Source organism: Myxine glutinosa, chromosome 2 (assembly GCF_964187855.1).
Source record: "Myxine glutinosa chromosome 2, kmMyxGlut1.1, whole genome shotgun sequence".
Taxonomy (NCBI): Eukaryota; Metazoa; Chordata; class Myxini; order Myxiniformes; family Myxinidae; genus Myxine; species Myxine glutinosa.
Genome location: NC_136262.1, coordinates 18,229,621 through 18,255,545, shown reverse-complemented (window position 1 = coordinate 18,255,545; position 25,925 = coordinate 18,229,621). Strand labels below are relative to the sequence as shown.

The following is a 25,925-nucleotide window of genomic DNA, read 5'->3' as shown; positions in this document are numbered from 1 at the left end:
ATGTCTCAATTATTCTGTTCAGCACTTTTGGAGATATAGTGGTGCAAAGTTTTGCCGTTTTTCCAAGATGGCGGCCGACCACGTGACATATGACGTCATCATTAACATATTTTATTCCCCATGGAGAGTTCTTTCCAATGAGCCATGTCTCAATTTTTTCTGTTCAGCACTTTTGGAGATATAGTGGCGCAACGATTTGCCGTTTTTCCAAGATGGCGACCGAACCACGTGACTGATGACGTCATCATTTACATATTTTATTCCCCATGGAGAGTTCTTTACAATGAGCCATGTCTCAATTTTTTCTGTTCAGCACTTTTGGAGATATAGTGGTGCAAATTTTTGCCGTTTTTCCAAGATGGCGGCCGACCACGTGACATATGACGTCATCATTAACATATTTTATTCCCCATGGAGAGTTCTTTACAATGAGCCATGTCTCAATTTTTTCTGTTCAGTACTTTCGGAGATATAGAGGTGCAAATTTATTCGGTTTTTCCAAGATGGCGGCCGAACCACGTCACTGATGACGTCATCATTGAGGCACAGTATATTAGAGGGCAAGACCATTATGTGTGCAAAGTTTGGCGATTCTCCGTGCAACGGTGTAGACGCAGTGCTGCAAACAGACAAACAGACAGACAAACAGACAGACAAACAGACAGACAGACAAACAAACGAACAGATCAACATACTTGCCGGAAAATTTTTCCGGCAAGTAACAAACGAACAGATCAACATACTTGCCGGAATCTTTTCCGGCAAGTAACAAACAGACAAACAGACAAACAGATGAAAAATCGGTCAGAGACCGAGGACTTGCCGGAATGTACTTTTTTATCGGCCATTTAGAACAAATATGGCGGCCGAACTATGTGATACATGACGTCATCATTAACATATTTTATTCCCCATGGAGAGTTCTTTACAATGAGCCATACCTCAATTTTTTCTGTTCAGGACTTTTGGAGATGTGGAGGTGCAGAGTTTTTCGGTTTTTCCAAGATGGCGGCCGACCACGTGACAAATGACGTCATCATTAACATATTTTATTCCCCATGGAGAGTTCTTACCAATGAGCCATGTCTCAATTTTTTCTGTTCAGCACTTCCGGAGATATGGAGGTGCAAAGTTTTTCGGTTTTTCCAAGATGGCGGCCGACCACGTGACATATGACGTCATCATTAACATATTTTATTCGCCATGGAGAGTTCTTTACAATGAGCCATGTCTCAATTTTTTCTGTTCAGCACTTTTGGAGATATCGTGGTGCAAAGTTTTGCCGTTTTTCCAAGATGGCGGCCGACCACGTGACTGATGACGTCATCATTAACATATTTTATTCCCCATGGAGAGTTCTTTACAATGAGCCATGTCTCAATTTTTTCTGTTCAGCACTTTCGGAGATATGGAGGTGCAAAGTTTTTCGGTTTTTCCAAGATGGCGGCCGAACCACGTGACTGATGACTTCATCAGTAACATATTTTATTCCCCATGGAGAGTTATTTACAATGAGCCATGTCTCAATTTTTTCTGTTCAGCACTTTCGGAGATATGGAGGTGTAAAGTTTTGCCGTTTTTCCAAGATGGCGGCCGACCACGTGACTGATGACGTCATCATTAACATATTTTATTCCCCATGGAGAGTTCTTTACAATGGGCCATGTCTCAATTTTTTCTATTCAGGACTTTTGGAGATTTGGAATTGCAAAGTTTTTCGGTTTTTCCAAGATGGCGGGCGAACCACGTGACTGATGACATCATCATTAACATATTTCATTCCCCATGGAGAGTTCTTTACAATGGGCCATGTCTCAATTTTTTCTATTGAGCACTTTCGGAGATATGGAGGTGCAACGTTTTTCGGTTTTTCCAAGATGGCCGCCGACCACGTGACATATGACATCATCATTAACATATTTTATTCCCCATGGAGAGTTCTTTACAATGAGCCATGTCTCAATTTTTTCTGTTCAGCACTTTTGGAGCTTTCGTGGTACAAAGTTTTGCCGTTTTTCCAAGATGGCGGCCGACCACGTGACTGATGACGTCATCATTAACATATTTTATTCCCCATGGAGAGTTCTTTAGAATGAGCCATGTCTCAATTTTTTCTGTTCTGCACTTTTGGAGATATAGTGGTGCAAAGTTTTGCCGTTTTTCCAAGATGGCGGCCGACCACGTGACATATGACGTCATCATTAACATATTGTTTTCCCCATGGAGAGTTCTTTACAATGAGCCATGTCTCAATTTTTTCTGTTCAGTACTTTCGGAGATATAGAGGTGCAAAGTTTTTCGGTTTTTCCAAGATGGCGGCCGAACCACGTCACCGATGACGTCATCAATTGGGCACAGTCTATTCCAGGGCAAGACCAATATGTTTGCAAAGTTTGGCGATTCTTCGTGCAACGGTGTAGACGCAGTGCTGCAAACAGACAGACAGACAGACAAACAGACAAACAGATGAAAAATCGGTCAGAGACCGAGGACTTGCCGGAATGTACTTTTTTATCCGCCATTTAGGACAAATATGGCGTCCGAACCACGTGATAGATGACGTCATCATTAACATATATTATTCCCCATGGAGAGTTCTTCACAAAGAGCCATGTCTCAACTTTTTCTATTCAGCACTTTTGGAGATATGGAGGTGCTACGTTTTTCGGTTTTTCCAAGATGGCAGCCGAACCACGTGACCTATGATGTCATCATTAACATATTTTATTCCCCATGGAGAGTTCTTTACAAAGAGCCATGTCTCAATTTTTTCTATTCAGCACTTTCAGAGATATGGAGGTGCACAATTTTTCGGTTTTTCCAAGATGGCGGCCGAACCACGTGACATATGACGTCATCATTAACATATTTTATTCCCCATTGAGAGTTCTTTACAATGAGCCATGTCTCAATTTTTTCCATTCTGCACTTTTGGAGATATAGTGGTGCAAAGTTTTCCCATTTTTCCAAGATGGCGGCCGAACCACGTGACCGATGGCGTCATCATTAACATATTTTATTCCCCATGGAGAGTTCTTTACAATGAGCCATGTCTCAATTTTTTCTGTTCAGCACTTTTGGAGATTTTGTGGTGCAAAGTTTTGCCGTTTTTCCAAGATGGCGGCCGACCACGTGACTGATGACGTCATCATTAACATATTTTATTCCCCATGGAGAGTTCTTTACAATGAGCCATGTCTCAATTATTCTGTTCAGCACTTTTGGAGATATAGTGGTGCAAAGTTTTGCCGTTTTTCCAAGATGGCGGCCGACCACGTGACATATGACGTCATCATTAACATATTTTATTCCCCATGGAGAGTTCTTTCCAATGAGCCATGTCTCAATTTTTTCTGTTCAGCACTTTTGGAGATATAGTGGCGCAACGATTTGCCGTTTTTCCAAGATGGCGACCGAACCACGTGACTGATGACGTCATCATTTACATATTTTATTCCCCATGGAGAGTTCTTTACAATGAGCCATGTCTCAATTTTTTCTGTTCAGCACTTTTGGAGATATAGTGGTGCAAATTTTTGCCGTTTTTCCAAGATGGCGGCCGACCACGTGACATATGACGTCATCATTAACATATTTTATTCCCCATGGAGAGTTCTTTACAATGAGCCATGTCTCAATTTTTTCTGTTCAGTACTTTCGGAGATATAGAGGTGCAAATTTATTCGGTTTTTCCAAGATGGCGGCCGAACCACGTCACTGATGACGTCATCATTGAGGCACAGTATATTAGAGGGCAAGACCATTATGTGTGCAAAGTTTGGCGATTCTCCGTGCAACGGTGTAGACGCAGTGCTGCAAACAGACAAACAGACAGACAAACAGACAGACAAACAGACAGACAGACAAACAAACGAACAGATCAACATACTTGCCGGAAAATTTTTCCGGCAAGTAACAAACGAACAGATCAACATACTTGCCGGAAAATTTTTCCGGCAAGTAACAAACAGACAAACAGATGAAAAATCGGTCAGAGACCGAGGACTTGCCGGAATGTACTCTTTTATCGGCCATTTAAGACAAATATGGCGTCCGAACCACGTGATAGATGACGTCATCATTAACATATATTATTCCCCATGGAGAGTTCTTCACAAAGAGCCATGTCTCAACTTTTTCTATTCAGCACTTTTGGAGATATGGAGGTGCTACGTTTTTCGGTTTTTCCAAGATGGCAGCCGAACCACGTGACCTATGATGTCATCATTAACATATTTTATTCCCCATGGAGAGTTCTTTACAATGAGCCATGTCTCAATTTTTTCTATTCAGCACTTTCAGAGATATGGAGGTGCACAATTTTTCGGTTTTTCCAAGATGGCGGCCGAACCACGTGACATATGACGTCATCATTAACATATTTTATTCCCCATTGAGAGTTCTTTACAATGAGCCATGTCTCAATTTTTTCCATTCTGCACTTTTGGAGATATAGTGGTGCAAAGTTTTCCCATTTTTCCAAGATGGCGGCCGAACCACGTGACCGATGGCGTCATCATTAACATATTTTATTCCCCATGGAGAGTTCTTTACAATGAGCCATGTCTCAATTTTTTCTGTTCAGCACTTTTGGAGATTTTGTGGTGCAAAGTTTTGCCGTTTTTCCAAGATGGCGGCCGACCACGTGACTGATGACGTCATCATTAACATATTTTATTCCCCATGGAGAGTTCTTTACAATGAGCCATGTCTCAATTATTCTGTTCAGCACTTTTGGAGATATAGTGGTGCAAAGTTTTGCCGTTTTTCCAAGATGGCGGCCGACCACGTGACATATGACGTCATCATTAACATATTTTATTCCCCATGGAGAGTTCTTTCCAATGAGCCATGTCTCAATTTTTTCTGTTCAGCACTTTTGGAGATATAGTGGCGCAACGATTTGCCGTTTTTCCAAGATGGCGACCGAACCACGTGACTGATGACGTCATCATTTACATATTTTATTCCCCATGGAGAGTTCTTTACAATGAGCCATGTCTCAATTTTTTCTGTTCAGCACTTTTGGAGATATAGTGGTGCAAATTTTTGCCGTTTTTCCAAGATGGCGGCCGACCACGTGACATATGACGTCATCATTAACATATTTTATTCCCCATGGAGAGTTCTTTACAATGAGCCATGTCTCAATTTTTTCTGTTCAGTACTTTCGGAGATATAGAGGTGCAAATTTATTCGGTTTTTCCAAGATGGCGGCCGAACCACGTCACTGATGACGTCATCATTGAGGCACAGTATATTAGAGGGCAAGACCATTATGTGTGCAAAGTTTGGCGATTCTCCGTGCAACGGTGTAGACGCAGTGCTGCAAACAGACAAACAGACAGACAAACAGACAGACAAACAGACAGACAGACAAACAAATGAAAAATCGGTCAGAGACCGAGGACTTGCCGGAATGTACTTTTTTATTGGCCATTTAGGACAAATATGGCGGCCGAACCACGTGACCGATGACGTCATCATTAACATATTTTATTCCCCATGGAGAGTTCTTTTCAATGAGCCATGTCTCAATTTTTTCTATTCAGCACTTTCGGAGATGTGGAGGTTTCGGTTTTTCCAAGATGGCGGCCGAACCACGTGACATATGATGTCATCATTAACAAATTTTATTCCCCATGGAGAGGTCTTTACAATGAGCCATGTCTCAATTTTTTCCATTCTGCACTTTTGGAGATATAGTGGTGCAAAGTTTTTGCCGTTTTTCCAAGATGGCGGCCGAACCACGTGACCGATGGCATCATCATTAACATATTTTATTCCCCATGGAGAGGTCTTTACAATGAGCCATGTCTCAATTTTTTCTGTTCAGCACTTTTGGAGATATAGTGGTGCAAAGTTTTGCCGTTTTTCCAAGATGGCGGCCGACCACGTGACATATGACATCATTAACATATTTTATTCCCCATGGAGAGTTTTTTACAATGAGCCATGTCTCAATTTTTTCTGTTCAGCACTTTTGGAGATTTCGTAGTGCAAAGTTTTGCCGTTTTTCCAAGATGGCGGCCGACCACGTGACATATGACGTCATCATTAACATATTTTATTCCCCATGGAGAGTTCTTTCCAATGAGCCATGTCTCAATTTTTTCTGTTCAGCACTTTTGGAGATATAGTGGCGCAACGATTTGCCGTTTTTCCAAGATGGCGACCGAACCACGTGACTGATGACGTCATCATTTACATATTTTATTCCCCATGGAGAGTTCTTTACAATGAGCCATGTCTCAATTTTTTCTGTTCAGCACTTTTGGAGATATAGTGGTGCAAATTTTTGCCGTTTTTCCAAGATGGCGGCCGACCACGTGACATATGACGTCATCATTAACATATTTTATTCCCCATGGAGAGTTCTTTACAATGAGCCATGTCTCAATTTTTTCTGTTCAGTACTTTCGGAGATATAGAGGTGCAAATTTATTCGGTTTTTCCAAGATGGCGGCCGAACCACGTCACTGATGACGTCATCATTGAGGCACAGTATATTAGAGGGCAAGACCATTATGTGTGCAAAGTTTGGCGATTCTCCGTGCAACGGTGTAGACGCAGTGCTGCAAACAGACAAACAGACAGACAAACAGACAGACAAACAGACAGACAGACAAACAAACGAACAGATCAACATACTTGCCGGAAAATTTTTCCGGCAAGTAACGAACAGATCAACATACTTGCCGGAAAATTTTTCCGGCAAGTAACAAACAGATGAAAAATCGGTCAGAGACCGAGGACTTGCCGGAATGTACTTTTTTATCGACCATTTAGGATAAATATGGCGGCCGAACCACGTGACTGATGAGGTCATCATTAACATATTTTATTCCCCATGGAGAGTTCTTTACAATGAGCCATGTCTCAATTTTTTGTGTTCCGTACTTTCGGAGATATAGAGGTGCAAAGTTTTTCGGTTTTTCCAAGATGGCGGCCGAACCACGTCACCGATGACGTCATCAATTGGGCACAGTCTATTCCAGGGCAAGACCAATATGTGTGCAAAGTTTGGCGATTCTACGTGCAACGGTGTAGACGCAGTGCTGCAAACAGACAGACAGCCAGACAAATGATTCATTCTTCCCACCAGCTCCTGTCATTCTTCCCACCAGCTCCTATCATTCTTCCCACCAGCTCCTGTCAATCTTCCCACCAGCTCCTGTCATTCTTCCCACCAGCTCCTGTCATTCTTCCCACCAGCTCCTGTCATTCTTCCCACCAGCTCCTGTCATTCTTCCCACCAGCTCCTGTCATTCTTCCCACCAGCTCCTGTCATTCTTCCCACCAGCTCCTGTCATTCTTCCCACCAGCTCCTGTCAATCTTCCCACCAGCTCCTGTCAGTCTTCCCACCAGCTCCTGTCAATCTTCCCACCAGCTCCTGTCATTCTTCCCACCAGCTCCTGTCAGTCTTCCCACCAGCTCCTGTCAGTCTTCCCACCAGCTCCTGTCAGTCTTGCCACCAGCTCCTGTCAGTCTTCCCACCAGCTCCTGTCAGTCTTCCCACCAGCTCCTGTCAGTCTTCCCACCAGCTCCTGTCAGTCTTCCTGTAACACCAGATCCTGTAACACCAGATCCATGTCAGCACTTTCAGAGATATGGAGGTGCAAAGTTTTTCGGTTTTTCCGAGATGGCGGCCGACCACGTGACTGATGACGTCATCATTAACATATTTTATTCCCCATGGAGAGTTCTTTACAATGAGCCATGTCTCAATTTTTTCTGTTCAGCACTTTTGGAGATATAGTGGTGCAAATTTTTGCCGTTTTTCCAAGATGGCGGCCGACCACGTGACATATGACGTCATCATTAACATATTTTATTCCCCATGGAGAGTTCTTTACAATGAGCCATGTCTCAATTTTTTCTGTTCAGCACTTTTGGAGATATAGTGGCGCAACGTTTTGCCGTTTTTCCAAGATGGCGCCCGAACCACGTGACTGATGACGTCATCATTTACATATTTTATTCCCCATGGAGAGTTCTTTACAATGAGCCATGTCTCAATTTTTTCTGTTCAGCACTTTTGGAGATATAGTGGTGCAAAGTTTTGCCGTTTTTCCAAGATGGCGGTCGAACCACGTGACCGATGACGTCATCATTAACATATTTTATTCCCCATGGAGAATTATTTACAATGAGCCATGTCTCGATTTTGTCTGTTAATTACTTTTGGAGATATAGAGGTGCAACGTTTTTCGGTTTTTCCAAGATGGCGGCCGAACCACGTGACCGATGACGTCATCATTTGGGCACAATATATTAGAGGGCAAGACAAATACGTGTGCAAAGTTTGGCGATTCTACGTGCAACGGTGTAGACGTAGTGCTGCAAACAGACAAACAGACAGATGAAAAATCGGTCAGAGACCGAGGACTTGCCGGAATGTACTTTTTTATTGGCCATTTAGGACAAATATGGCGGCCGAACCACGTGACTGATGACGTCATCATTAACATATTTTATTCCCCATGGAGAGTTCTTTACATTGAGCCATGTCTCAATTTTTTCTATTCAGGACTTTTGGAGATGTGGAGGTGCAGAGTTTTTCGGTTTTTCCAAGATGGCGGCCGAACCACGTGACCGATGACATCATCATTAACATATTTTATTCCCCATGGAGAGTTCTTTACAATGAGCCATGTCACAATTTTTTCTATTCAGCACTTTCGGAGATATGGAGGTGCTAGGTTTTTCGGTTTTTCCAAGATGGCGGCCGACCACGTGACTGATGACGTCATCATTAACATATTTTATTCCCCATGGAGAGTTCTTTCCAATGAGCCATGTCTCAATTTTTTCTGTTCAGCACTTTTGGAAATATAGTGGTGCAAAGTTTTGCCGTTTTTCCAAGATGGCGGCCGACCACGTGACATATGACATCATCATTAACATATTTTATTCCCCATGGAGAGTTCTTTACAATGAGCCATGTCTCAATTTTTTCTCTACAGTACTTTCGGAGATATAGAGGTGCAAAGTTTTTCGGTTTTTCCAAGATGGCGGCCGAACCACGTCACCGATGACGTCATCAATTGGGCACAGTCTATTCCAGGGCAAGACCAATATGTGTGCAAAGTTTGGCGATTCTACGTGCAACGGTGTAGACGCAGTGCTGCAAACAGACAGACAGACAGACAAACAGACAAACAGACAAATGAAAAATCGGTCAGAGACCGAGGACTTGCCGGAATGTACTTTTTTATCGGCCATTTAGGACAAATATGGCGGCCGAACCACGTGACCGATGACGTCATCATTAACATATTTTATTCCCCATGGAGAGTTCTTTACAATGAGCCATGTCTCAATTTTTTCTATTCAGCACTTTTGGAGATGTGGAGGTGCAGAGGTTTTCGGTTTTTCCAAGATGGCGGCCGATCCACGTGACCAATGACATCATCATTAACATATTTTATTCCCCATGGAGAGTTCCTTACAATGAGCCATGTCTCAATTTTTTCTGTTCAGTACTTTTGGAGATATAGTGGCGCAACGTTTTGCCGTTTTTCCAAGATGGCGGCCGACCACGTGACATATGACGTCATCATTAACATATTTTATTCCCCATGGAGAGTTCTTTACAATGAGCCATGTCTCAATTTTTTCATTTCAGCACTTTCGGAGATGTTGAGGTGCAAAGTTTTCCCATTTTTCCAAGATGGCGGCCGAACCACGTGACCGATGGCGTCATCATTAACATATTTTATTCCCCATGGAGAGTTCTTTACAATGAGCCATGTCTCAATTTTTTCTGTTCAGCACTTTTGGAGATTTTGTGGTGCAAAGTTTTGCCGTTTTTCCAAGATGGCGGCCGACCACGTGACTGATGACGTCATCATTAACATATTTTATTCCCCATGGAGAGTTCTTTACAATGAGCCATGTCTCAATTATTCTGTTCAGCACTTTTGGAGATATAGTGGTGCAAAGTTTTGCCGTTTTTCCAAGATGGCGGCCGACCACGTGACATATGACGTCATCATTAACATATTTTATTCCCCATGGAGAGTTCTTTCCAATGAGCCATGTCTCAATTTTTTCTGTTCAGCACTTTTGGAGATATAGTGGCGCAACGATTTGCCGTTTTTCCAAGATGGCGACCGAACCACGTGACTGATGACGTCATCATTTACATATTTTATTCCCCATGGAGAGTTCTTTACAATGAGCCATGTCTCAATTTTTTCTGTTCAGCACTTTTGGAGATATAGTGGTGCAAATTTTTGCCGTTTTTCCAAGATGGCGGCCGACCACGTGACATATGACGTCATCATTAACATATTTTATTCCCCATGGAGAGTTCTTTACAATGAGCCATGTCTCAATTTTTTCTGTTCAGTACTTTCGGAGATATAGAGGTGCAAATTTATTCGGTTTATCCAAGATGGCGGCCGAACCACGTCACTGATGACGTCATCATTGAGGCACAGTATATTAGAGGGCAAGACCATTATGTGTGCAAAGTTTGGCGATTCTCCGTGCAACGGTGTAGACGCAGTGCTGCAAACAGACAAACAGACAGACAAACAGACAGACAAACAGACAGACAGACAAACAAACGAACAGATCAACATACTTGCCGGAAAATTTTTCCGGCAAGTAACAAACAGACAAACAGACAGATGAAAAATCGGTCAGAGACCGAAGACTTGCCGGAATGTACTTTTTATCGGCCATTTTGGACAAATATGGCGGCCGAAACACGTGAACGATGACGTCATCATAAACATATTTTATTCCCCATGGAGAGTTCTTTTCAATAAGCCATGTCTCAATTTTTTCTATTCAGCACTTTCGGAGATATGGACGTGCAAAGTTTTTCGGTTTTTCCAAGATGGCGGCCAAACCACGTGACTGATGACATCATCATTAACATATTTTATTCCCCATGGAGATTTCTTTACAATGAGCCATGTCTCAATTTTTTCTATTCAGGACTTTCGGAGATATGGAGGTGCTAAGTTTTTCGGTTTTTCCAAAATGGCGGCCGAACCACGTTATCTATGACGTCATCATTAACATATTTTATTCTCCATGGAGTGTTCTTTACAATGAGCCATGTCTCAATTTTTTCTGTTCAGCACTTTTGGAGATATGGTGGTGCAAATTTTTGACGTTTTTCCAAGATGGCGACCGAACCACGTGACTGATGACGTCATCATTAACATATTTTGTTCCCCATGGAGAGTTCTTTTCAATGAGCCATGTCTCAATTTTTTCTATTCAGCACTTTCGGAGATATGGAGGTGCTAAGTTTTTCGGTTTTTCCAAAATGGCGGCCGAACCACGTTATCTATGACGTCATCATTAACATATTTTATTCTCCATGGAGTGTTCTTTACAATGAGCCATGTCTCAATTTTTTCTGTTCAGCACTTTTGGAGATATAGTGGTGCAAAGTTTTGCCGTTTTTCCAAGATGGCGGCCGAACCACGTGACTGATGACGTCATCGTTTGGGCACAGTATATTAGAGGGCAAGACAAATACGTGTGCAAAGTTTGGCGATTCTACGTGCAACGGTGTGGATGTAGTGCTGCAAACAGACAAACAGACAAACAGACAAACAGACAAACGAACAGATCAACATACTTGCCGGAATCTTTTCCGGCAAGTAACAAATGAAAAATCGGTCAGAGACCGAGGACTTGCCGGAATGTACTCTTTTATCGGCCATTTAAGACAAATATGGCGTCCGAACCACATGACCTATGATGTCATTATTAACATATTTTATTCCCCATGGAGAGTTCTTTACAATGAGCCATGTCTCAATTTTTTCAATTCAGCACTTTCAGAGATATGGAGGTGCACAATTTTTCGGTTTTTCCAAGATGGCGGCCGAACCACGTGACCGATGACGTCATCATTAACATATTTTATTCCCCATGGAGAGTTCTTTACAATGAGCCATACCTCAATTTTTTCTATTCAGGACTTTTGGAGATGTTGAGGTGCAAAGTTTTCGGTTTTTCCAAGATGGCGGCCGAACCACGTGACCGATGGCGTCATCATTAACATATTTTATTCCCCATGGAGAGTTCTTTACAATGAGCCATGTCTCAATTTTTTCTGTTCAGCACTTTTGGAGATATAGTGGTGCAAAGTTTTGCCGTTTTTCCAAGATGGCGGCCGACCACGTGACATATGACGTCATCATTAACATATTTTATTCCCCATGGAGAGTTCTTTACAATGAGCCATGTCTCAATTTTTTCTGTTCAGCACTTTTGGAGATATAGTGGCGCAACTTTTTGCCGTTTTTCCAAGATGGCGGCCGACCACGTGACTGATGACGTCATCATTAACATATTTTATTCCCCATGGAGAGTTCTTTACAATGAGCCATGTCTCAATTTTTTCTGTTCAGTACTTTCGGAGATATAGAGGTGCAAAGTTTTTCGGTTTTTCCAAGATGGCGGCCGAACCACGTCACCGATGACGTCATCAATTGGGCACAGTCTATTCCAGGGCAAGACCAATATGTGTGCAAAGTTTGGCGATTCTACGTGCAACGGTGTAGACGCAGTGCTGCAAACAGACAGACAGACAAACAGACAGACAAACAGACAGACAAACAGATGAAAAATCGGTCAGAGACCGAGGACTTGCCGGAATGTACTTTTTTATCGACCATTTAGGATAAATATGGCGGCCGAACCACGTGACTGATGAGGTCATCATTAACATATTTTATTCCCCATGGAGAGTTCTTTACAATGAGCCATGTCTCAATTTTTTGTGTTCCGTACTTTCGGAGATATAGAGGTGCAAAGTTTTTCGGTTTTTCCAAGATGGCGGCCGAACCACGTCACCGATGACGTCATCAATTGGGCACAGTCTATTCCAGGGCAAGACCAATATGTGTGCAAAGTTTGGCGATTCTACGTGCAACGGTGTAGACGCAGTGCTGCAAACAGACAGACAGCCAGACAAATGATTCATTCTTCCCACCAGCTCCTGTCATTCTTCCCACCAGCTCCTATCATTCTTCCCACCAGCTCCTGTCAATCTTCCCACCAGCTCCTGTCATTCTTCCCACCAGCTCCTGTCATTCTTCCCACCAGCTCCTGTCATTCTTCCCACCAGCTCCTGTCATTCTTCCCACCAGCTCCTGTCATTCTTCCCACCAGCTCCTGTCATTCTTCCCACCAGCTCCTGTCATTCTTCCCACCAGCTCCTGTCATTCTTCCCACCAGCTCCTGTCATTCTTCCCACCAGCTCCTGTCAATCTTCCCACCAGCTCCTGTCAGTCTTCCCACCAGCTCCTGTCAATCTTCCCACCAGCTCCTGTCATTCTTCCCACCAGCTCCTGTCAGTCTTCCCACCAGCTCCTGTCAGTCTTCCCACCAGCTCCTGTCAGTCTTGCCACCAGCTCCTGTCAGTCTTCCCACCAGCTCCTGTCAGTCTTCCCACCAGCTCCTGTCAGTCTTCCCACCAGCTCCTGTCAGTCTTCCCACCAGCTCCTGTCAGTCTTCCCACCAGCTCCTGTCAGTCTTCCTGTAACACCAGATCCTGTAACACCAGATCCATGTCAGCACTTTCAGAGATATGGAGGTGCAAAGTTTTTCGGTTTTTCCGAGATGGCGGCCGACCACGTGACTGATGACGTCATCATTAACATATTTTATTCCCCATGGAGAGTTCTTTACAATGAGCCATGTCTCAATTTTTTCTGTTCAGCACTTTTGGAGATATAGTGGTGCAAATTTTTGCCGTTTTTCCAAGATGGCGGCCGACCACGTGACATATGACGTCATCATTAACATATTTTATTCCCCATGGAGAGTTCTTTACAATGAGCCATGTCTCAATTTTTTCTGTTCAGCACTTTTGGAGATATAGTGGCGCAACGTTTTGCCGTTTTTCCAAGATGGCGCCCGAACCACGTGACTGATGACGTCATCATTTACATATTTTATTCCCCATGGAGAGTTCTTTACAATGAGCCATGTCTCAATTTTTTCTGTTCAGCACTTTTGGAGATATAGTGGTGCAAAGTTTTGCCGTTTTTCCAAGATGGCGGTCGAACCACGTGACCGATGACGTCATCATTAACATATTTTATTCCCCATGGAGAATTATTTACAATGAGCCATGTCTCGATTTTGTCTGTTAATTACTTTTGGAGATATAGAGGTGCAACGTTTTTCGGTTTTTCCAAGATGGCGGCCGAACCACGTGACCGATGACGTCATCATTTGGGCACAATATATTAGAGGGCAAGACAAATACGTGTGCAAAGTTTGGCGATTCTACGTGCAACGGTGTAGACGTAGTGCTGCAAACAGACAAACAGACAGATGAAAAATCGGTCAGAGACCGAGGACTTGCCGGAATGTACTTTTTTATTGGCCATTTAGGACAAATATGGCGGCCGAACCACGTGACTGATGACGTCATCATTAACATATTTTATTCCCCATGGAGAGTTCTTTACATTGAGCCATGTCTCAATTTTTTCTATTCAGGACTTTTGGAGATGTGGAGGTGCAGAGTTTTTCGGTTTTTCCAAGATGGCGGCCGAACCACGTGACCGATGACATCATCATTAACATATTTTATTCCCCATGGAGAGTTCTTTACAATGAGCCATGTCACAATTTTTTCTATTCAGCACTTTCGGAGATATGGAGGTGCTAGGTTTTTCGGTTTTTCCAAGATGGCGGCCGACCACGTGACTGATGACGTCATCATTAACATATTTTATTCCCCATGGAGAGTTCTTTCCAATGAGCCATGTCTCAATTTTTTCTGTTCAGCACTTTTGGAAATATAGTGGTGCAAAGTTTTGCCGTTTTTCCAAGATGGCGGCCGACCACGTGACATATGACATCATCATTAACATATTTTATTCCCCATGGAGAGTTCTTTACAATGAGCCATGTCTCAATTTTTTCTCTACAGTACTTTCGGAGATATAGAGGTGCAAAGTTTTTCGGTTTTTCCAAGATGGCGGCCGAACCACGTCACCGATGACGTCATCAATTGGGCACAGTCTATTCCAGGGCAAGACCAATATGTGTGCAAAGTTTGGCGATTCTACGTGCAACGGTGTAGACGCAGTGCTGCAAACAGACAGACAGACAGACAAACAGACAAACAGACAAATGAAAAATCGGTCAGAGACCGAGGACTTGCCGGAATGTACTTTTTTATCGGCCATTTAGGACAAATATGGCGGCCGAACCACGTGACCGATGACGTCATCATTAACATATTTTATTCCCCATGGAGAGTTCTTTACAATGAGCCATGTCTCAATTTTTTCTATTCAGCACTTTTGGAGATGTGGAGGTGCAGAGGTTTTCGGTTTTTCCAAGATGGCGGCCGATCCACGTGACCAATGACATCATCATTAACATATTTTATTCCCCATGGAGAGTTCCTTACAATGAGCCATGTCTCAATTTTTTCTGTTCAGTACTTTTGGAGATATAGTGGCGCAACGTTTTGCCGTTTTTCCAAGATGGCGGCCGACCACGTGACATATGACGTCATCATTAACATATTTTATTCCCCATGGAGAGTTCTTTACAATGAGCCATGTCTCAATTTTTTCATTTCAGCACTTTCGGAGATGTTGAGGTGCAAAGTTTTCCCATTTTTCCAAGATGGCGGCCGAACCACGTGACCGATGGCGTCATCATTAACATATTTTATTCCCCATGGAGAGTTCTTTACAATGAGCCATGTCTCAATTTTTTCTGTTCAGCACTTTTGGAGATTTTGTGGTGCAAAGTTTTGCCGTTTTTCCAAGATGGCGGCCGACCACGTGACTGATGACGTCATCATTAACATATTTTATTCCCCATGGAGAGTTCTTTACAATGAGCCATGTCTCAATTATTCTGTTCAGCACTTTTGGAGATATAGTGGTGCAAAGTTTTGCCGTTTTTCCAAGATGGCGGCCGACCACGTGACATATGACGTCATCATTAACATATTTTATTCCCCATGGAGAGTTCTTTCCAATGAGCCATGTCTCAATTTTTTCTGTTCAGCACTTTTGGAGATATAGTGGCGCAACGATTTGCCGTTTTTCCAAGATGGCGACCGAACCACGTGACTGATGACGTCATCATTTACATATTTTATTCCCCATGGAGAGTTCTTTACAATGAGCCATGTCTCAATTTTTTCTGTTCAGCACTTTTGGAGATATAGTGGTGCAAATTTTTGCCGTTTTTCCAAGATGGCGGCCGACCACGTGACATATGACGTCATCATTAACATATTTTATTCCCCATGGAGAGTTCTTTACAATGAGCCATGTCTCAATTTTTTCTGTTCAGTACTTTCGGAGATATAGAGGTGCAAATTTATTCGGTTTATCCAAGATGGCGGCCGAACCACGTCACTGATGACGTCATCATTGAGGCACAGTATATTAGAGGGCAAGACCATTATGTGTGCAAAGTTTGGCGATTCTCCGTGCAACGGTGTAGACGCAGTGCTGCAAACAGACAAACAGACAGACAAACAGACAGACAAACAGACAGACAGACAAACAAACGAACAGATCAACATACTTGCCGGAAAATTTTTCCGGCAAGTAATGAAAAATCGGTCAGAGACCGAGGACTTGCCGGAATGTACTTTTTTATTGGCCATTTAGGACAAATATGGCGGCCGAACCACGTGACCGATGACGTCATCATTAACATATTTTATTCCCCATGGAGAGTTCTTTTCAATGAGCCATGTCTCAATTTTTTCTATTCAGCACTTTCGGAGATGTGGAGGTTTCGGTTTTTCCAAGATGGCGGCCGAACCACGTGACATATGATGTCATCATTAACAAATTTTATTCCCCATGGAGAGGTCTTTACAATGAGCCATGTCTCAATTTTTTCCATTCTGCACTTTTGGAGATATAGTGGTGCAAAGTTTTTGCCGTTTTTCCAAGATGGCGGCCGAACCACGTGACCGATGGCATCATCATTAACATATTTTATTCCCCATGGAGAGGTCTTTACAATGAGCCATGTCTCAATTTTTTCTGTTCAGCACTTTTGGAGATATAGTGGTGCAAAGTTTTGCCGTTTTTCCAAGATGGCGGCCGACCACGTGACATATGACATCATTAACATATTTTATTCCCCATGGAGAGTTTTTTACAATGAGCCATGTCTCAATTTTTTCTGTTCAGCACTTTTGGAGATTTCGTAGTGCAAAGTTTTGCCGTTTTTCCAAGATGGCGGCCGACCACGTGACTGATGACGTCATCATTAACATATTTTATTCCCCATGTGGAGTTCTTTACAATGAGCCATGTCTCAATTTTTTCTGTTCAGCACTTTTGGAGATATCGTGGCGCAACGTTTTGCCGTTTTTCCAAGATGGCGACCGAACCACGTGACTGATGACGTCATCATTTACATATTTTATTCCGCATGGAGAGTTCTTTACAATGAGCCATGTCTCAATTTTTTCTGTTCAGTACTTTCGGAGATATAGAGGTGCAACGTTTTTCGGTTTTTCCAAGATGGCGGCCGAACCACGTCACCGATGACGTCATCAATTGGGCACAGTCTATTCCAGGGCAAGACCAATATGTGTGCAAAGTTTGGCGATTATACGTGCAACGGTGTAGACGCAGTGCTGCAAACAGACAGACAGACAAACAGACAGACAGACAGACAGACAGACAAACAAACGAACAGATCAACATACTTGCCGGAAAATTTTTCCGGCAAGTAACGAACAGATCAACATACTTGCCGGAAAATTTTTCCGGCAAGTAACGAACAGATCAACATACTTGCCGGAATCTTTTCCGGCAAGTAACAAACGAACAGATCAACATACTTGCCGGAATCTTTTCCGGCAAGTAACAAATGAAAAATCGGTCAGAGACCGAGGACTTGCCGGAATGTACTTTTTTATTGGCCATTTAGGACAAATATGGCGGCCGAACCACGTGACTGATGACGTCATCATTAACATATTTTATTCCCCATGGAGAGTTCTTTACATTGAGCCATGTCTCAATTTTTTCTATTCAGGACTTTTGGAGATGTGGAGGTGCAGAGTTTTTCGGTTTTTCCAAGATGGCGGCCGAACCACGTGACCGATGACATCATCATTAACATATTTTATTCCCCATGGAGAGTTCTTTACAATGAGCCATGTCACAATTTTTTCTATTCAGCACTTTCGGAGATATGGAGGTGCTAGGTTTTTCGGTTTTTCCAAGATGGCGGCCGACCACGTGACTGATGACGTCATCATTAACATATTTTATTCCCCATGGAGAGTTCTTTCCAATGAGCCATGTCTCAATTTTTTCTGTTCAGCACTTTTGGAAATATAGTGGTGCAAAGTTTTGCCGTTTTTCCAAGATGGCGGCCGACCACGTGACATATGACATCATCATTAACATATTTTATTCCCCATGGAGAGTTCTTTACAATGAGCCATGTCTCAATTTTTTCTCTACAGTACTTTCGGAGATATAGAGGTGCAAAGTTTTTCGGTTTTTCCAAGATGGCGGCCGAACCACGTCACCGATGACGTCATCAATTGGGCACAGTCTATTCCAGGGCAAGACCAATATGTGTGCAAAGTTTGGCGATTCTACGTGCAACGGTGTAGACGCAGTGCTGCAAACAGACAGACAGACAGACAAACAGACAAACAGATGAAAAATCGGTCAGAGACCGAGGACTTGCCGGAATGTACTCTTTTATCGGCCATTTAAGACAAATATGGCGTCCGAACCACGTGATAGATGACGTCATCATTAACATATATTATTCCCCATGGAGAGTTCTTCACAAAGAGCCATGTCTCAACTTTTTCTATTCAGCACTTTTGGAGATATGGAGGTGCTACGTTTTTCGGTTTTTCCAAGATGGCGGCCGAACCACGTGACCGATGATATCATCATTAACATATTTTATTCCCCATGGAGAGTTCTTTACAATGAGCCATGTCTCAATTTTTTCTGTTCAGCACTTTTGGAGATATAGTGGTGCAAAGTTTTGCCGTTTTTCCAAGATGGCGGCCGACCACGTGACATATGACATCATCATTAACATATTTTATTCCCCATGGAGAGTTCTTTACAATGAGCCATGTCTCAATTTTTTCTGTTCAGCACTTTTGGAGATTTCGTGGTGCAAAGTTTTGCCGTTTTTCCAAGATGGCGGCCGACCACGTGACTGATGACGTCATCATTAACATATTTTATTCCCCATGGAGAGTTCTTTACAATGAGCCATGTCTCAATTTTTTCTGTTCAGCACTTTTGGAGATATAGTGGTGCAAAGTTTTGCCGTTTTTCCAAAATGGCGGCCGACCACGTGACATATGACGTCATCATTAACATATTTTATTCCCCATGGAGAGTTCTTTACAATGAGCCATGTCTCAATTTTTTCTGTTCAGCACTTTTGGAAATATAGTGGTGCAAAGTTTTGCCGTTTTTCCAAGATGGCGGCCGACCACGTGACATATGACATCATCATTAACATATTTTATTCCCCATGGAGAGTTCTTTACAATGAGCCATGTCTCAATTTTTTCTGTTCAGCACTTTTGGAGATATAGTGCTGCAAAGTTTTGCTGTTTTTCCAAGATGGTGGCCGACCACGTGACTGATGACGTCATCATTAACATATTTTATTCCCCATGGAGAGTTCTTTACAATGAGCCATGTCTCAATTTTTTCTGTTCAGTACTTTCGGAGATATAGAGGTGCAAAGTTTTTCGGTTTTTCCAAGATGGCGGCCGAACCACGTCACCGATGACGTCATCAATTGGGCACAGTCTATTCCAGGGCAAGACCAATATGTGTGCAAAGTTTGGCGATTCTACGTGCAACGGTGTAGACGCAGTGCTGCAAACAGACAGACAGACAGACAAACAGACAAACAGACAAACGAACAGATCAACATACTTGCCGGAAATTTTTTTCCGGCAAGTAACAAACGAACAGATCAACATACTTGCCGGAAATTTTTCCGGCAAGTAACAAACGAACAGATCAACATACTTGCCGGAATCTTTTCCGGCAAGTAACAAACGAACAGATCAACATACTTGCCGGAAAATTTTTCCGACAAGTAACAAACGAACAGATCAACATACTTGCCGGAATCTTTTCCGGCAAGTAACAAACGAACAGATCAACATACTTGCCGGAAAAAAATTTCCGGCAAGTAACAAACAAACGAACAGATCAACATACTTGCCGGAATCTTTTCCGGCAAGTAACGAACAGATCAACATACTTGCCGGAATCTTTTCCGGCAAGTAACAAACGAACAGATCAACATACTTGCCGGAAAATTTTTCCGGCAAGTAACAAACGAACAGATCAACATACTTGCCGGAATCTTTTCCGGCAAGTAACAAACGAACAGATCAACATACTTGCCGGAATCTTTTCCGGCAAGTAACAAACAAACGAACAGATCAACATACTTGCCGGAATCTTTCCCCCCCCTTGCCTGAGATAGTGGTGAACAGATGTATTAAAGCCTTGGAAGGAAGAATGGGACTGAATATATTCTGGAAGATGGTATCACATGTGAGAGAAAAGAGGAACAAATGAGTCGAGGTGACCAGTGAGCCTGGACTTTCGTGGTTTAAGAAGAATAGGGTTACTGGCAGACTTGGTACACCCTGTAAAAACCTGGGAGGGGCAAAGCCAAGAGAGGGCAGAGGGTGCACGACCAAAAGGAAGGCAGTGGAATGCAGGGATGCCACCAAGCTCATGTGAGAGTAACAGGCATAAACACTCAGTTTTGTCATGGGCATTCCCAATTATTTTGAGGGCCTTGCTTTCCACGGCATCAAGAAGCGAAAGGTGTGAGATAAGGCCACCAGCCCAAAGGGGATCTCCATCAAACTGGAAATAAATGACTCATGTGTTGTCAAAAGTTCATATTGGCCAAGGAAAGACCTTCAAAGACGAAAGATAAGCCTGGTCGGCTGGCTTTGGAGGCCATCTTGGAAATATAATCGGTCCAAGAAAGATCATGGCTGATGGTGAGGCACAAAAGTTTGAGTGGCTTATTAGTCCCCTACCGGTGTACACCGGAGGGGACTATAGGTTTGCACGCCGTCCCTCCGTCCGTCAGTCCGTCAGTCAGTCCGTCAGTCAGTCCGTCAGTCAGTCCGTCAGTCAGTCCGTCAGTCTGTCCGTCAGTCTGTCAGTCCGTCACGCAAAGAACAGTTTTCCAGACTTTCTTTCTAAACGCTTAATACTAATGATTTCAAACTTGGCACATGGTTTCCTCATGATAAGATACAGATCAAGTTCGAACTTCACGACGTTTCGATCATTTTTAACAAAGTTATGGCACTTTGAACTTTGGGAATTCTGATAATTCTGATGATCTTTAACTCAGTGCCATTTTAAGTTTTAATTTCCTTTAAAAAACATTTTCTCTGCAATAATAGGACTGATTGAGATAAAATTTTCACCATATGATGGACTCGGTCTGTAGAATATTTTAATGGTAATTATGACGTCACAGGTCACGTGGTTCGGCCGCCATATTGTTTTTTCCTTTTTCTCTGCAACGGCAGAACAGATCGAGGCCAAACTTTGCAGGCAGAATCGCATACCCATGACGAACAAAAAAGTCAGCGAGCATGACGTCATGCGTCTCATGGTTTCAGAGTTATGACGTTTTTAAGCATGAACCTTTAAAGCCGAGCTCCTCCCTCATTTGTGATCCAATTGAGGGGAAACTTCACAAATCTGTTCAGCATGTCAGTCTACTAAAATGTCCTTTTGGAATTTGCGATAGGGCACGTGATTTGGCAGATATCGTTAATTAAAGGAAAAAAAAAAAAATGGATATCTCTTGAATCGCTAGTACCTCAGACCGTGAGTTGGTAACAATTTATATAATTCACACAGTGCAATACGTGCAGGCTGCTCCACGGAGCGACCTTGCGGGTTTATCAACGAGGCGAGGCGTGACACACGTGTCTCTTTCTGAGAAGAAGGGAAAAAGCACGACCCTGCAAAGGTAAGAGTCACCAAAGGCCAAACCCTCGTTAGGAGGTTTAAAACAAACAGTTTGTCCTGGGTCATCACTCAGCCCCTGTCCTTTCAGACGAAGTGAGATATCTCGTTACAGCTTCTATACATCTTAGAATTCGAAGTAAAGATTTGTTTCGCTTTCCTGGTGGATGGCGTACGGTCCCTGAAGACTGTGCATCGCTAAATTCCATCTGTCCGGGTGGAACATTTAACTTCTCTGAAACTACACACACGTCGACCTACGGTCCACCGCAACATCGGTAGTCAGGATTTGGATCAGAACTCTGGTCTGACTCTTACCATTGTAACAGCATCTAAATGGACATTAACGAGCACAATTTGATCACTTTCCGACAACTCACACACAAATTCATTCTAATATATCTAAGTTATAAGACTTACAAGTTTTTTAGGTTTCAGTGTTGAAATTTGAACACAGCACATTCACATAAATAACAGCATGTAGTTTTTGAGCAAAGCCTTCCTACCCTTGCAAACTTCAAGTGGTCGAGAGGGGAAAATGTTGTTTCCTTCAATCGAGCTTTCAAATAGTCTTCCAGCTCTTTTTCTACATCGTTCTTGATATTCTTGTTATCATGGAAATGTTTTCGAAGAAACCCTTTTTGTTTATCTCTCAGTAAGAGAGCATTTTTACATTTTGAAAAGTCGCTCTTTTCTTTCTGAAAAACAAACATTTTTTTTGTAAATTAATGGCAAAGGACAAGATACAGTCAAACATGGTTTAAACTTCCACACAGGGATTTTTTTTTTTTTTTTTTTTTTGTTTTTTTTTTGTTTTTTTTTTGTATACAAGATCGAGGCTCGTGAAAGAGCGAACATTAATCACACAGAAAGACAAACAGACACATAAAACAAATAACATCGGGAGCGGTAGACAAGATGGGGAGAGAGGGGGAAGGACACAAACACAACATTTGAGAGCAGGGACCGAGAGACATGGAGACATCGAGAGATCTGTGGGAGGGAGAGGGCTTTGGGGGGGAGGCATGTGAAGGGGGGGAGGCATGTGAAGGGGGGGGGGGTGGGAGAGGTATAAACATATGGACACTGCCAGGATTTCCAGGAAATAAGTTGGAATTTCAAACAAGGTGGATCTGGGGTGAATTAGTGGGGGTAGAAAAGATCAAGGTTATGGATGGGGGAAGATAAGAGATGGTGGTGAACAGCTGTTTTAAAGACCTGGAGGGAGGAGAGGGATTGAAGGGAGTGTGGGAGTTTGTTCCACAGGCGGGAGAAAAGAGGAATGAAAGAGTGAAGGTGAGCAGAGAGCCGAGATTTCGGCAGTTTAACCATCAGAGGGTTGCTGGCAGATCTTGTGCGACCTGTAGGAATATTTGGGGGACAGAGCACAGAGAGAGCTGGGGGAGCAAGGCCGGAGAGGAGTCGGTAGAAGACAGAAAGACCACCTACCTGCCTGCGGTGAGTGAGTGAAAGGCCCTCAGAGATAGCTTCATCGCGGGAGATTCCAATGATTTTGAAAGCTTTGGATTCAACAGCGTGAAGCCGAGCCAGGTGTGAGGCAGGAGCACCAGCCCATAGGGGAGAACAGTATTCCATAGAGCTGCGGATGAAAGCCTTGTATGTGGTGAGGAGCTCAGGTGTGCCGAGGAAGGACTTCGCACGACGGAGGATGCCCAGTCGGCGACTGGCTTTGGAGGCCAGCTTGGAAATGTGGTTTTCCCAAGAAAGATCATGGCAGATAGTGAGACCCAAAAGCTTGAGTGACAGAACTTCTTGGAGAGGATTGTTGAGAAAGTAGATGGGAGGGTTGTCCAGTCGATCTTTTCGGAGAGATATAGTAAGAGAGTGAGATTTGGCAGGATTGAAAGACATGTTCCACTTGTTTGACCAGTCTGTGATTTTGTCCAGGTCTTCAGAGAGTGAGGAGGCTGCAGACTGCCGATCTGAGGGAAGAGGAATGGAGCGGCAGAGAGTGGAGTCATCAGCAAAGAGATAGAGAGGATTTTCCAGAGAGTCAGAGAGATCATTGATAAAGACCAGAAAAAGCACAGGGCCCAGCACACTTCCTTGGGGAACTCCAGCCTGAACAGGAAGGGGAGATGAGAGAAATCCATTCAGGGCCACACGTTGACTACGACCAGAGAGGAAGTCCGCAAGCCATGCATGGAGATTTCCATGGATACCATAGGAGGAGAGTTTGGTGAGCAGAGCTGGGTGCCAGACCGTATCAAAGGCTCTTGATATGTCAAGGGAGACAGCTCTGATTTCCTGTTTGGCATTGAGGACCTCCATCCATTGTTGAGACAGCAGAAGCAGCATGTCCAGAGTAGAGTGACCTGGTCTGAAACCAAATTGATGATCAGAGATCAAGCCATTGGAGAAGAGGAAAGATTTCATATCCGAAGCAATGATGGATTCCATGACTTTGCTGATAATTGGGAGCAGGCTGATTGGTCTGTAGTTGCAAGGATCTGTTTTTGCACCTTTTTTGTGTAAAGCGGTAATGTTAGCTGATTTCCAGGATGCTGGCAGATGACCTTGAGCAAAAGATAGGGTGAAAAGAACAGAGAGAGGGTGAGATAGAGCGGCAGAGCAGGATTTTAGGACCCGTGGGCTGATGCCGTCTGGTCCAGTTGCAGAATCAGAGTCGAGGTTTGACAAAAACTCCTCCACCTTGTCAGGAGAGAAGGACACAGAGTCCAGGAGCAGTTGGGTTCGACTGGGAAAGGAGGGAACAGAGAGAGATGGGTTTGGGACTAAGGATTTCGAGGCAAACACAGAGTTGAGGCATTCGGCTTTGTCACGTGCGATGTCAACTGTGTGGCCATTTGAGGTAAGGGAGGGGATGGAGGGGGAACAAACACCAGAAACGGATTTGACCAGACGCCACCAGGATTTGGAGGAAGGAGACAGGTTTGAGAGTTCATTCTTGAGTGAGGAGAGATAGTGCTTCCTGGCACTCCTGAGGGTAGACACACACTTGTTCCGAGCTTGGTGGAAGGAACTGAGATTTCCTTCAGTTGGATTAGCCTTCCAAGAGGCAAAGGCAAGTTGTTTCAGGGCAACTGCCTCACCACAAGATTCAGTGTACCATGGACGGGAGGAAGGGTAAGACAATTGAAGGCGAGATGGGATAAATCTGTGCATGAGAGAGATCAGTTTGCTTTGGAAGAATTCCCAGGAAGAATTGATGTCAGCGGCAGTGGAGATGGGAGACCAATCCAGACGATTGATGGCTGCTTGAAGACCGTCCCAGTCGGCCTGAGTGAAATGCCAGACTCGACGACGCTGAGGAGGCTCTCTGAGAATGGCCAGAGAGATGTCCACTTTGACAAGCACATGATCAGAAGAACCGATTGGAGCAGAAGAAGAGCAGCAGACATTAGCAGGGAAGTTTGTCATAACCAAGTCTAGAAGAGAAGATACTCCATTGGCTGAGATCCGGGTCGGGAAATTGACAGATTGTGTCAATCCCAGTGAGTCACAGAAGTCCTTTGCTGAGATGCCATGACTAGTGAGAGAGGAACCCACACCCAACCAGGTGGCATGATGACAGTTGAAGTCACCACATATGAGGAAGAGAGAGTTGGGATGAGTGGATAGAAGTTGGTCCATGTTGTCAGACAGTGAAATGTAGATGGAGTCATCACTGTTTGGGGGACGGTACAGAACACATATGAACAAAAGGTGGGAGCGGAGAGGAAGCCGTAACCAGAGGTACTCCTGCGGGTGAGGAGGAAAGAGAGCAGTGCAAAGGGAACCCCAAAATGTGGTATTTGAATGCAGGTGGTCTCCTAATACAGCCAAGGCAAAAAAGAAATTATTATTCCAAGCAAGCTGAAACCTATCTGTCGAGGCAAGCAAAAAAAAAAAGGGAAAAACAAACATAGGAACCCAACCCATGGCTGTCATTGACTTATTCCTCT

The 25,925-nt window shown here is 43.5% G+C and overlaps 1 protein-coding gene across 1 annotated transcript in view; it reads right to left on the bottom strand.

Annotated features, from left to right (window-relative positions):
- Window positions 1-20,544: 20,544 nt before the first annotated feature.
- The window catches only part of LOC144890757 (uncharacterized), a 127,649-nt gene continuing 122,268 nt past the window's right edge, over window positions 20,545-25,925 (bottom strand). Inside the window, exons 11-12 of the mRNA XM_078772566.1 lie at window positions 22,506-22,697; window positions 20,545-20,871 (exon numbers count right to left, since the gene is read on the bottom strand). Of these exons, the coding sequence (XP_078628692.1) occupies window positions 20,545-20,871; window positions 22,506-22,697 (519 nt within the window). The remainder of the gene's footprint in view (window positions 20,872-22,505; window positions 22,698-25,925) is intronic.